At 38.1% G+C, this 13,010-nt stretch overlaps 1 protein-coding gene across 2 annotated transcripts in view; it reads left to right on the plus strand.

The window, feature by feature from the left end:
* ROBO1 (roundabout guidance receptor 1) overlaps positions 1 to 13,010 on the plus strand; it is a 585,029-nt gene that overhangs the window by 237,519 nt on the left and 334,500 nt on the right. For both annotated transcript variants that reach the window (XM_081858408.1, XM_081858409.1), the window contains exon 3: positions 9,914 to 9,997. In XM_081858408.1, coding sequence (XP_081714534.1) covers positions 9,914 to 9,997 — 84 coding nt within the window. The remainder of the gene's footprint in view (positions 1 to 9,913; positions 9,998 to 13,010) is intronic.

Raw genomic sequence — 13,010 nt, forward strand, 5'->3', positions numbered from 1 at the left:
TTGACCAAACTGTGGGAGGCAGTGGAAGACAGGAGTGCCTGGCATGTTCTGGTCCATGGGGTCACGAAGAGTCGGACACGACTAAACGACTGAACAACAACAAAATTGCCTCATAAGAAATGGTTTTAAATAGAGGGTGAATTGAATTGGTGGAAGAGGGGAGTTGGAGGAGAGGTGGAAAGAAGAGCTAATTTGTCCGTAGCTAGGGGGCGCAATGTGGACAGTTCTGCCAGGGTTGCAAGATCACCTAGCTACGGTTCTGGTTGCAGATTAACAAATTTATTGTGGAAGGAGCCTCCATAGGCCACAGTCTCTTGCCTTAAAAATTTGTCTAATAAACTTGTTAAAGCATCGCAGAATTCTCTTTGTTGTGTGTCCTTGTAAATTGTTTTATCTGGCACCGTCCAGCAGGAACTCAAAAATGTTGCTGAAAAATTATCAAATTTATATTATATTTGTAGAACAGGGACCATGACACAGAAAGTTCCTGGATTATGCAGTTGACAGATTGCATTCAGATATTCAAAAACTAATGTCTACAACAGGATTGCTTCTCCATCTCACTTGTCAAAGATATATGAGAAGAGGGAATCACCAGAAGCTGCCATATTGTTGGCTACACAAATAATTTTCCTGTGCTAGCAAAGCTAACAGGACCAGCACAAGATATGGTGCCATCCAAGGTGAGGACAACTTCTACCAAGCTTCCTACTCCTCATACCTTCCCTACTGTTTTGCTGCTAACACAGAAGCAGCACATCTCTGCCTCCATCTCCTCTCTTTCTTATTCTGAGAAATGAATGTGGGTCCTTACTCAGATTGAGGCATTCTGGGGGGATATCACCTAGGAGACTGCGTATGCCACAACTGCTTTTTTAGGGCAGCTAGACAATTTTTAAATAAAAGCTTAAAATTAAATGTAAAATTGAGAATTTAAATAATGGCATTCTCTAGCCCTAACCACCCCAGGAAAATGACAGCACAAGCCCTCTCCTGGGTCACCTTTTCCAGAATGGCTTGCTGTGACGGAGCCCCTTGCCTTCCAACAAGGCAGAAAGGAAGGGGTGGTGCCACAACTGCATTAGTAGCATAAATACATTAAAAGTAACAGAAGGTGGGGAGAGGAGTGGTAGGCAAGGCAACTGAGGGGAGAGCTGGGAGGTTAATTCACCACAACCAACTTTGTCTGCCTTGAAACCATTTTCACATTTTACCTGATAGGTGAGCCAACTGATAGGTGAGCCAACTATGAAAGTTATACACTAGCTATTTCCTAGGGAAGTTAATGTGACTTACTTCTGAATAGACATATAATATTTTTAAAACATCAATGCTTTGTTTTTACTTTGAGCTTATAAATAATAGTCAAGGCAGTGATCCTCTAAACACCTCATTCCCTTCAAAATATTCCAATCAAAAACCATTTTTAAATATGTTGGTTCTAGTCCAATCATTCTGTTAGTTTCTATGTGGAATTTAGAACATGTGCAAACTTTGCTCTCTTTATAACTACTGAAGTAGCATCTTACAAAAAGCACAGCAGTGCCATGAAACAAACCCTTTACAGACGTTATTTGAAAATATGGAAAGGGTGGAGCAGGAGTTTGTGTTCGCAAACTCCATGCATTCATTGGAATCACAAAGGGCCTATACAAATTCCACTCTCATCTGTGGAAGCAGGCTGGGAGCAAACCTTGCAACCCCTACTTGTGCACCTGTACCAGCACACGGATGCTAAAATCCACAAGCCTATTGATTAGGTCATGGTGACCATCCTAAGGTCAAAAAATTCCCAGGAAAAAATCAATGTGTATTGATTTGTAAAGCCTTTTGCCCTTAAGTTAGTGGTTGGCTGGCTTAAAAAAAACAACTTAAAATGGTGGTTCAGTATGCTGTACACTTCAAATAGAGTTGCACATTATTTTAGTTGCTGATAACATCACATTAATATTGTATTACTCCCTGATTAATAGATACAGCCTAAACGATACAAGAAGATTATCCCTGCAACCCAAAAAGGTATTAATATAATTCCAGAACATTATTTTTTTTAAAAAATCATCATCATCATATTGGTAATAGTCTTATCTTTATTCTCTCTGTGAAAGTCATCAAAGAAATCCACAATATCATATCTACTGTGCTTACCAGTATCAAAGGTTTTTTTGCTAAAGAAATTTTACAACCTATCTAACATCCATTGAGCCATCACCAATGGATGCATAGACTTATATTTTCAATTAATGAAACACTCTCTTTCATCTCCAGAGGGTGATTCAATAGTCTTTCTGGATTAAAAGTCTGTTTTACTGGAGTCCAATTATAACAGGCTATTTTCAGGGGTACTTTTATATGCTAGCCATAGTCTACAAGCAATTACTTGATGTATGTCTAACAGATTAGGATTATATGCTGGACCTGGAGGGGGAGGGGCAGAAAAGTAGATACACCATTTTCCAACAGTTGGGCATGGCCCTGTTGGGAGATATACATTGTCTTGACTTCTATATTCTTTGAGGGCCATGTTTGAAATGACTGTTACTGTTATTTGTCTCTGCTTACATGAAACTTGAGAAGAGAGTGTTTTATATTTGGGAGGAATAAACACCTATACTGTTGTTTCAGCAGCCTTGTGTGAGTTAAATTCATTGTATTTTTCAGCGTTCATGCTTTATTGCTCTGGGCCCTGTGACTATAAGGGTGTGTTTTTCCCCTCTCTCTAGTTATTTCAGGGGTTCCCAGATACCCATGAGGTTTTTGAAATTGCAGCTGCAGGCTAATAGTCTCATGCTCAGGTTGTACAATATTACAAATTGACAGCACCTCAAGGTATCTGTTTGGTTGCTGTAAACCCTGAATGCCCCTTGCTGTGCTGCATGATTGCCTATGTGATATTAATTTTCTAAGGCTGAAATTTGACAAGATAAGAGTAGTTATTGATTATTATCCTCCCCAGCTGTTTCATTTCAGAACTTGCTTTCATTCTCCCAGCCAAGTTCATAAACTTTTAGGTAATTTTGACCCTGTGCTTTCTTTTGAGGTTCACATTGATCACATAGAGGAATGAGAGCCTTGGACAAACTTTTATTATAGATTACTGGAGAGTGATGCATTAATTTACAATCTATTTAGTAATCTTTCCCAGTTCAGATTCTTAGCCTTTTGCCGTGTGCGTGGATGGATTTTGTTTATCATTTAGAAAAAATTGACCAGTTCCTGTTTTGTTCATCTGATTTTTAAAATAATATTCTTAGTTTTGTTGGCAGTTGGTAAAACACAAAATATGATCATATTGCGGTTTTTCCATGAAGATTGACATATTCCAAATTTGTTGTTGCTTAGTCGTTTAGTCGTGTCCGACTCTTTGTGACCTCATGGACCAGAGCACGCCAGGCACTTCTGTCTTCCACATATTCCAAATAGATGGAATCAAAAACACATATTAGTCTACTTTTACTAAAATTTAAGCCTTTGCAAACTAGTCAAAAAGATGGACACATGTTGTAGTTACCTCTCTACCTATCTTTGTCTGAAGGTCCTCTAAACTAAAAGGGAACAACACTTCTCCCTCCTGCAACAATGCTGGATCCAAGATCTCTCCTACTCTATGAACCTAGTTCTTTAAGCTGTTTTACATCTAATAGGAAGGTAAAGTCTGGCTAGGTCTAAGAGTATAGATGGAGACAAAGAGGTCTCTTAGGAGGACACCCATTCCAAACTAGGTTGGGCAGTTGAACCACAAACTAACAGTACCTCTGTTTCTTCTGAGTTGAGTCATAGCCTATTGGAACTTATCCTGTCAAGTGCTGTAGTCAGTGGTTTAACATAGACATTAAACAGCATGTGGGATAAAACAGACCTGTGAAATCTCATAGAATAACCACCAAGGGGTCAGCAACAATCCTCCAGCACCAACCTTAGAATCTGTAATCCAAGGAGCAGCATAACATGGCTCTCGTTGTGGCCATGAGGTCCTCCACATCCTGAGACGTCAGCATAGAAGTTAGAATACTCCATCCTAGAAGCCATCAACACAAATCAAGACAATCTTCATCAGCTGACACAGGAATATTGATGAGCAGCATATCAGCAGAATCCCTCAGGTACCCAACCCAAGACACAAACACTTAAGATTAGCACTCACAGGACAGGAAGTCTAACTAGAAAGATTGAATTCCTATAAACCAGGGGTGAGGAATCTTTTTAAGGCTGGGGACCACATTCCCTTCTATGCAGCCTTCTGGGGGACACATGTCAGTGGTGGGTGAGGCCAGAGGCGAAAGTGGACAAAGCAATGGATGTGAATTATACCTTTGCACAGTAAGTTAGTTTCTACCCACTCACACATTCCATTCTAACCTCCATCCAGAAATCAAGAAGTGCTATCAGAGTTCATGGCCACATTCCAGTCAGGCAAACATATTTAAGCAGGGTGTTAAGCAGGGCTGGTGACGGGTGTGTTGCAGTCTGGAGGATGTTTGGCCTGGAAATAGTCTGGATGGCCAATTATAAAGTCCTGGAAGACTGCATTAGATGTTTCCCACCCGTGCCATAGGGCATAGCAACCTACCCACCCCTACCATACTACCCTTGAGTCTAAGTTGGTGCTTTAGCAAACACCTAGAAGGGCATTGGGACAGCCTCAGCTAGGATGCTTCAAATAGGATAGGCCCTACTTTTTCAAATAAATATGCCACTCCACTCTCAGGAATGCCCCCCAGGAACCTCTGGGGAATGTTTGCTCCTGTGTGAACACATAGGTATTTGAATTATTTCCCTGCTAAGTGTGCATTCATGTTACTCGGTATTTTTCTCAAAATGAATAGATAACAAAAAACAGATGAGAATCTATTTGCTTACCACTTTTCATTTTCTAATACACAGTTTTGATGAAAGTAATGAAATTAAATTGACCTTTTTCCACCGATAGGTAAACTGTATAACAGTGACAGATAGGTAGCCGTGTTGGTCTGCCATAGTCAAAACAAAACAAATTCCTTCCAGTAGCACCTTAAAGACCAACTAAGTCAGTTCTTGGTATGAGCTTTCGTGTGCATGCACACTTCTTCAGATACACACTGTGTATCTGAAGAAGTGTGCATGCACACGAAAGCTCATACCAAGAACTGACTTAGTTGGTCTTTAAGGTGCTACTGGAAGGAATTTGTTTTGTATAACAGTGATTACTGTTTCTCAAAGTAGTATAAGGAAAACAGATCACCAAAAGGTATTTTTCCTTCATCTTACTCTGTGTTTTGTTTCCTTTGAGCATCTCTTCTTTAATTAGTTGATTTCTATCTAGCCCATATTACTGAATTTATGGACAGCAATATTAATTGACATTTTGAAGATGATCATTAATAAAAGATTAGGCAAAAGCAAATGTGTATAAACTACTATCAATATTAGAACTGTGTTCTGCAAATTGGATCAATTCTCATTGATTCCTTTCACTAATCTAGAGTAATGTAGGAAGATGCATCTGAAAAAGAGTGCTGAACACACTGAAACCCTAGTGTGAGAAATGATGTGTCTTTAAAGATCACTTTGTAATGTTAAGATTGTGGAAAGCAACAAAGAAAGTCAATGTTCACTGAAATGGTTCCTGCCTCAGTTTGGTTTAAAGCAACAATCCATTTTATTGTACACATGGCCTATGCACTTAACAGATCACCTTCTGCTCTTAATTAATTTGGTGAAATCTAGATTATTTAGCAAAAATGAATAGAAGACTCAAAACTTCTAACACAGAATGGACTTCAGACTTTAAGTTGTTTTTGTTTAATAATATGTAAATGCCAAATCATTTTAGCTGAGATCATCAGAACTGAACAAGGAACCTATGAAAACTATACAACAGCACTTGATCATACCCCTGGCCAGCGTATCCTGGTGGAATATGTATTTGAAGTCTAATGCAAATTAGAATGTAATTTATTAGAATTAAAGAATCTGTGATATATCAGTAGTAGGCAACTAAGATTTAAATGGTGTTAAATATTGATTGAAAGAGGGAAGTCAATGGATTTAATCAACATAATTATAAATGAGTAGTACTAAAACTAAATATGTTGCATCTTTAAAATATTTATTGAACCTGTATTTAAATATTTATTGAAACTTATATTCTTTTAGAAAGTATCAACTATTTGCAGTGTTCAGTTTTACCCTAAATATATGAAAAAAATGTGGGCAGTTCTCTTAGTGTGTGTGTGTGTGTGTGTGTGTGTGTGTGTGTGTGTGTGTGAACACAGAGTAGAGACAGAGTGATACTGATTAATACATTGGCCACATTGTAATTCAAAGCAAATGTTATTCACATATGCTTGCTAGGGCTATTTGACATACTACACTTTTAGCATTTGCATACTGTATATCTGCTTAATGCATTAATGTGTGAGAAAGCAAACACTAAGTTTTGAAATACATATATGTATATCTGGGGAGCCATGATTCGTTAAACTTTGCTGCAGCAAGCACATATCTTTAAAAACATAATGAATGAAGCACTCTTTACGTATGGTTAGATCTGCTGTGGCTAGCACACTGTTGGAACTATATAATCTGCTGCAGATTATCAATATTTGTTATCAAGTGCATTTCCTAAAAATAATCCAGGGCTCTTTGTGTTTGTAGTATTAGATGCAATTAAGAGACACGTAGCATGTTCAGGAACTGTTAAACACAATTGGACTTCAGCTCACTTATTAGAGAATAAATCCAACTCACCTCAGTTGGATTTACTTGTGAATACGGTAATGTTCAGAACTACACTGAACAATGCTTCACTGCATGCTTTAGTCCTATTGAAGATCTGATTTATTGCTTCTTTTGGATAGTCAGGTGTGAACTGGTCAAGAGATGAAAAGGAGTCACTGACTTATATTCTAAGTAGTTTAAGATGGGAATCTCTTCAATGCTACCTAAGCATTCAAAGGTACAGTGGTACCTCAGGTTACAGATGCTTCAGGTTACAGACACTTTAGGTTACAGACTCTGCTAACCCAGAAATAGTACCTCGGGTTAAGAACTTTGCTTCAGGATGAGAACAGAAATTGCGCAGCAGCAGCGGGAGGCCCCTTTAGCTAAAGTGGTGCCTCAGGTTAAGAATGGTTTCAGGTTAAGAATGGACTTCCAGAACGAATTAAGTTCTTAACCCGAGGTACCACTGTATTAATATTCGAAACAGGTGGCAGCCAGCAACAAAATGTTTCAGTGTATTTCCAGCCCTAACAAGAATGTTTCAATTCAAGGCTCTAGCCAGCTCAAGCAAGAGAGAACTGTATTTCAGGTAGGTTAAAATGGGAAATAGCAATATTTTATTTCCCTCCTGAACTACCTACCTGACACTTGCACATTAGAGGGATCAGATTCAGCCCTGAGCATTAACTCTTTATTTCTGTATAGATGGCATAGAGGAAGGTTATGGAGAAACTTTGTTTACTCCTTCTTAAATCTCAATGTACAACAAGGGGCAATCCACCATGAAACAAGGGGAGATCCACCATGAATCTCTTCTCCTACTTGCTGTAAGCTCAAGCAGGCCAGTTGCCCCATCCTTTCCTTTTCCCTGTTGCCTGTAGCATTTCATAGTTCCACTTCTCTTAATGCTAAATCCTTGAAAACATTTGTTGGGTAAGCATTTATTAGAATCACCTGTGCTTGGTTTGTTTTTTAAAAAAATAATATTACATTGCACATCTAGAGAGCCTTCTCAAATAAACAGAAGCAGAGGTCTCCTTTCCAGCGATTCCAAAGCCCAGCCACTTTGTGTCTCTACATGATATGAGAAATCTTGCACTGTAAAATTTTTCCAGGAGCTCAGGAGAATGTAGAGAAGTTCTTTACATAGGATACAGTTTTATTAGCACAACTTTTGTATCAAAGTTATTAGAAGGACTCTAAGCGCAGAATTTCGTGGATGCTCAACCAGGTCTAGCATGGTGTGGCTGGAAGAGACAGAGAGAGGCAGAATCCCAAGTAGAACTTCAGTTCTAACTGCTCCAAGTTCTGGTGTAGAGTAGGCCTGCAATTTACTCAGTGTTTACTTTCCATGGATAGTCAATACCAATTGGGTTTAATGGTGGGTGGGGTTGCCAGTGTTGTTTTCCCCAGAACCCAGCCCCCTTTTTATTTTTATCACACATGTAAAGTTGAATGCACACAAGCTGTAAACTTACTGTACTAGCATTTTTAGTACTGATTCGATCTCTATTTTTTTATTTTGTACCATGCACCTTCAAAAAACTGAAAGAGAAAGCATGAAATCTCTGCCATTTAATTTAGGAAGAGACCTATCCTGTTGCCTTCAACAGTTATAATTCACAACATGTCCAATAGCTCCCTACATGCAAATAATAGATGAGTGTATTAGAGAGGACTTTTGATTCATTTGCGACAGTCTCTTTCAGAGAAATTTTCAAATATGTTCATGAGATTACATATTACTGTGGCCGCAAGGCAAATGGACAAATAAATGAGGGGTTTTCACCTTTCTCCTCTATCATATCCACAAAGGCTTTTTAAAAAGGAGACCTCAGTAATGTAAAGGGATACATCCAAGTTGTTTTTTTACATTCTGCTTTCTAATGGAAAGACTAGTCTGGAAAGGGTTGTACTTTTTATCAAAGCAGAAAATGCCTATCTTCCACCATAGTCAGAATGTGTGTGTACTGTATTGAATAAAAGGGTTGAAATAAATATTGTTTAATCACTGTATTTATCTTATTTAAGAATCACAGGTATTCTGAATATGTAATATCAAAAGTGCTATACTTTTTTTCCTAAGTGCATTGACTTCTCTGTGATAAAGTACATAGATTTATGAATAAAATGTAAGTACTTATATGACTAGCTAGGATACCGTTTAAACAAGACATTTGCAAAAAAAAGAAAGAAAGCACACAGTACATAATAATTCTAGAATGCTACTTATTATTTCTGCATGATTTGGGGGGGGGGGGGCAAAGGAGATTATAGCCATATTTTTACAAGTAAAGTTATTTGAGTTCTCAGAACTTTCTGATGGGCTTTTATTTCAGTATGATTAAATATTGTTTAAAAAATATAGTACAATCAGCTCTCTGTATAGTTATTCTCCTACTAGCACCGATGATTCATATTTTTGCCCTTAAGATAATTTCCCCCATTTTTAAATACATTTTTGCTATGCTGCACTATGAATGGCTTCAAACTATTTGAAAATATTTTGTTTGCAGTTTAATTTTGCTGGACTATACTCTATGAGATTTTTAAAACATTTAAAAATGATGTCCTTAATATTGCCCTTCAGTTCAGGAAAATATCTATTTCTGATTACTATAAACTGTTGCCTTTTGCTAGATGTGATAATTCTCCTTTCCTTTGCTCCACCCCTGGATAAGAAATAGTGCTTATACAAGCCTTCCTCCTTATTTGACAAGACACTGCTTTTTCCCCTTCCTACAAAGAGGTAAAGTCCCCTGAGTCTGTAATTGCCAGGAGATGAAGCAATGATGGGGAGTGATCACAGTCAATAGCTTTGATTAACAATAAGGTAGAAAATTAGCAATGCTAGCATTCAACCACCCAGCCTCCTCTTCCCCATATGTCCACCACAGCATGTGCTGGCTGCTCTGCAGAGTGTAGACAGAACACTTCACAAGCTGTGAAATCAGAGTGAAGGTGCAACAGAAGAATAAAACTAGGGACACAGTAAACACAAGAGGAATTTTTAAACCACAAAGAATGTTGCTGAAGATATTACAGAAGTTAATCCAGCCAATAGTGTGGAAGGATAAAGTATGCTGTGTGCTGTCACTGTTTGTTTTTCTGTCATATGTGGATTTACTTGTGTATGGACACTATTTGATGGAAATGGCAACTACTGTTACTACTATGACCCCATCAGCAGCTCTGATGTTATTTCCAACAGACTCTGATGACCTCGAGAGAGGAAACGACAGCGGAACACCACTTCCCACCTCAGATAATGAGGACAATTCTCTGGGCTACACAGGTAGAGTGTATCTTTCAAAACTACTACTTCCACTTTCCCATTTCCATCTGCCATTCCCATCAGTACATAACTGTTTAATCATCCTTGATGCCACTATCATAAAACATTGGTAAGCAACCCAGAAGTTCAAAATACACTTCTGATTTTTTTTTATGAGTTGCTTTTTTGAAGTCTGATGAAGTTGTTTATGACTGCTATTGAAAGGCATACAGTATTGTTTGAATGACATTGCTTATCCATTGTCTGGATTTTTCAGAAAACTCCATGTAATGTTTATGTCAAATACTTGATTTTTAAAAGATGAAAATCTGTTTTAATCTCTCTTATATGTAGATACAATATACTTTTTTCCGTTTTGCAATATTCTTTAGTCTGTATTACATTAGGCATGTTAGAGCTATATCACATGAGACTACATCAAATGATTAACAGGCACAGTGACAGGATGGTGCATCAGAAATCTTTTTTCAATTCTTCTATCCTTATTAACACTGAGCACTGCACAATTAACCCTACTGTCATCTCAATTATGCAAGTGTCAACTCTGAATCTCTCCCATTGAGATTATTCATAAAGTTAAGTGCTAGTCAGTATCAGCAAGGCTAGCTGATGATAATCTGAAATAACTTGATCTGTAGAAAATGACAAGTGGATTATTGCACTTTCTGCTATAGACTGTGTTATACTCCTTTAAAGAAAAGGTATCAATTTAAGATTTTTAAAAAACCAACAACAACAACATGCATTTGTAGAGATTATTTTAATTGCTTACGAGTGGACATTTTATTAAATGTAAAACTCCATGTACTTCAGTTATATAGATGGTAAGGTGATAATTTTTAATCATAATTATATATATACAGCACTTTATTTAATTATACTGGCTTGCTTTACTAGTTCCTAGCAATTGTCTCTTGCAACACTTTGTAGCTCACACATTTTTACTTATTTGTTTGTTTACTTTGCCAAATTCATTTTATTTTATTTTTCCTTTGAAAGAAGTGATATTATCCATCTCTCCCTCTTGGTGTGTGAAGTAGATAATACTAAGAAATGGCAGCATGTCTCTCAGACTTCTAAAATTAAAAACTACAAGGCACATCTGGGTGCCCCCTCAAAAAAAAGTACAAGGCACAAGAGAATCTTATATTGTTTTATGCCAGATGTGTGAAATTTAAGTCAACTTACTGTTCTTTCAGACAACATAAAATGATGGTTTCATATTTAAAAGCATTTGAACTCAGACTCATTATCACTTATTCCACAATTCCAGTGACAACATGGAGGTTTCTCCTAATTAAAGGGTTCCTTCTCTATTTCTGTATCAGGGAAAACTCCACACATTACGTCCCATGTAGAGCTTTCAGTAATACTAAATTGAAAGAAGATCTGTTTGCACAACAGAGCTCTGGAGCGTGTTAATTGCTGATAACTTGTCCTGAAAAAAGATCTACTATGGTGAAATTGGTGTATATGCATATGATATCTGGTGAAAGGAATTCCAGACAGGTTGAAATGTCTGTTGCTAGATATCAACAAATTCATTATTTTGCTCTCCCCACCCCCCACCCTTCTCACTTCTCCTGTCCTAGTTTCTTCATTACTCAAAGGCTGGTATTCTCTTGCTGCCACAAGCAATGGGAGCTTGAAGTATGGCTAGTAAATGCCCCTGCACATTAAACTTCTTCCTCAGGAAACTGTGGTGTCATTTTTTTCCTGGGTTTTTCTTAGGATGACTTCCCCATGTGACTTTGGACTAAAGGTTCCAAAACTCAGCTCCCCTTCTCTAGTCATACAAATACAACATAGGAAGGTTTTCTTCCTTTTCCTGCAGCTTCTACCAACCTGGTGTCCTCTAAATGTTTTGGACTACAACTCCCATCACCCCCAACCAGCATGGTAATGGTCAAAAATGATGGGAGCTGTAGATGAGATTATGATGACATAATTTTCTGTGAACTAAAGCTTGCATTATTAGATACATAGTGTATTCCTCAGTAGACATATGTATAATGCTGTGTAATGTGAAAGCCAATGTTAAATGACAAAATTCAAAAAGCAGTTTGTGACAAAAAAGAACAGAAATTTATGCAAAATAAACAGTGACTTGCCTGCTTTTGAAGGGTCACTGTGCTTATTTTGGATGAATGTAGGTGCTAACTGAGAGGGACGTGGGTGGCGCTGTGGTCTAAACCACTGAGCCTAGGGCTTGCCGATCGGAAGGTCAGCAGTTCGAATCCCCACAATGGGGTGAGCTCCCATTGCTCAGTCCCAGCTCCTGCCAACCTAGCAGTTCGAAAGCCCGTCAAAGTGCAAGTAGATAAATAGGTACCGCTCCGGCGGGAAGGTAAATGGTGTTTCCGTACACTGCTCTGTTTCGCCAGAAGCGGCTTAATCATGCTAGCCACATGACCCGGAGAAACTATGGACAAACATCGGCTCCCTCAGCCAGTAAAGCGAGATGAGTGCCGCAACCCCAGAGTCGTCTGCGACTGGACTTAACTGTCACGGGTCGTTTACCTTTTTTAGGTGCTAACTGAATATTAACAAACTCTGCTTTTTGCATTTCTTTGCCACTTAACTCCAAACTTTAACTCGTCTCATATGATATTGAGGAAGCAATCCTGATTATATGGTTCTATACGTAGGATTAGCATTTGATCTTAACCTCACAATGCAAAGTAGTGATACGTTACATGTTTGCTTGTATGAATATTTGCTATGAAGCATGAAATAATATTCTCCTGTGCCCATTACCTTCTCCCTGCTGTTGCAACTTCTTACTGCCTACTTCTTACTGCCTACTTCTTACTGCCTACAGTTTCTTTGAAGCCATAGATAATTCCACTCACCCCCACAATCCCCACTATTGTCATATTATTGGCTATGTGTTTCCTGTAAATGAAGGTAACATAGCCATCATGATGATGTCAAAATGTTGCATAACCAATCAGATTCCGCTATGGGATTATGCCCCTAAAGACATGTATAGCAATTGTTTTCTATGTAATAG

This window comes from Podarcis erhardii (assembly GCF_964252035.2).
Source record: "Podarcis erhardii genome assembly, chromosome: 4".
Taxonomy (NCBI): domain Eukaryota; kingdom Metazoa; phylum Chordata; class Lepidosauria; order Squamata; family Lacertidae; genus Podarcis; species Podarcis erhardii.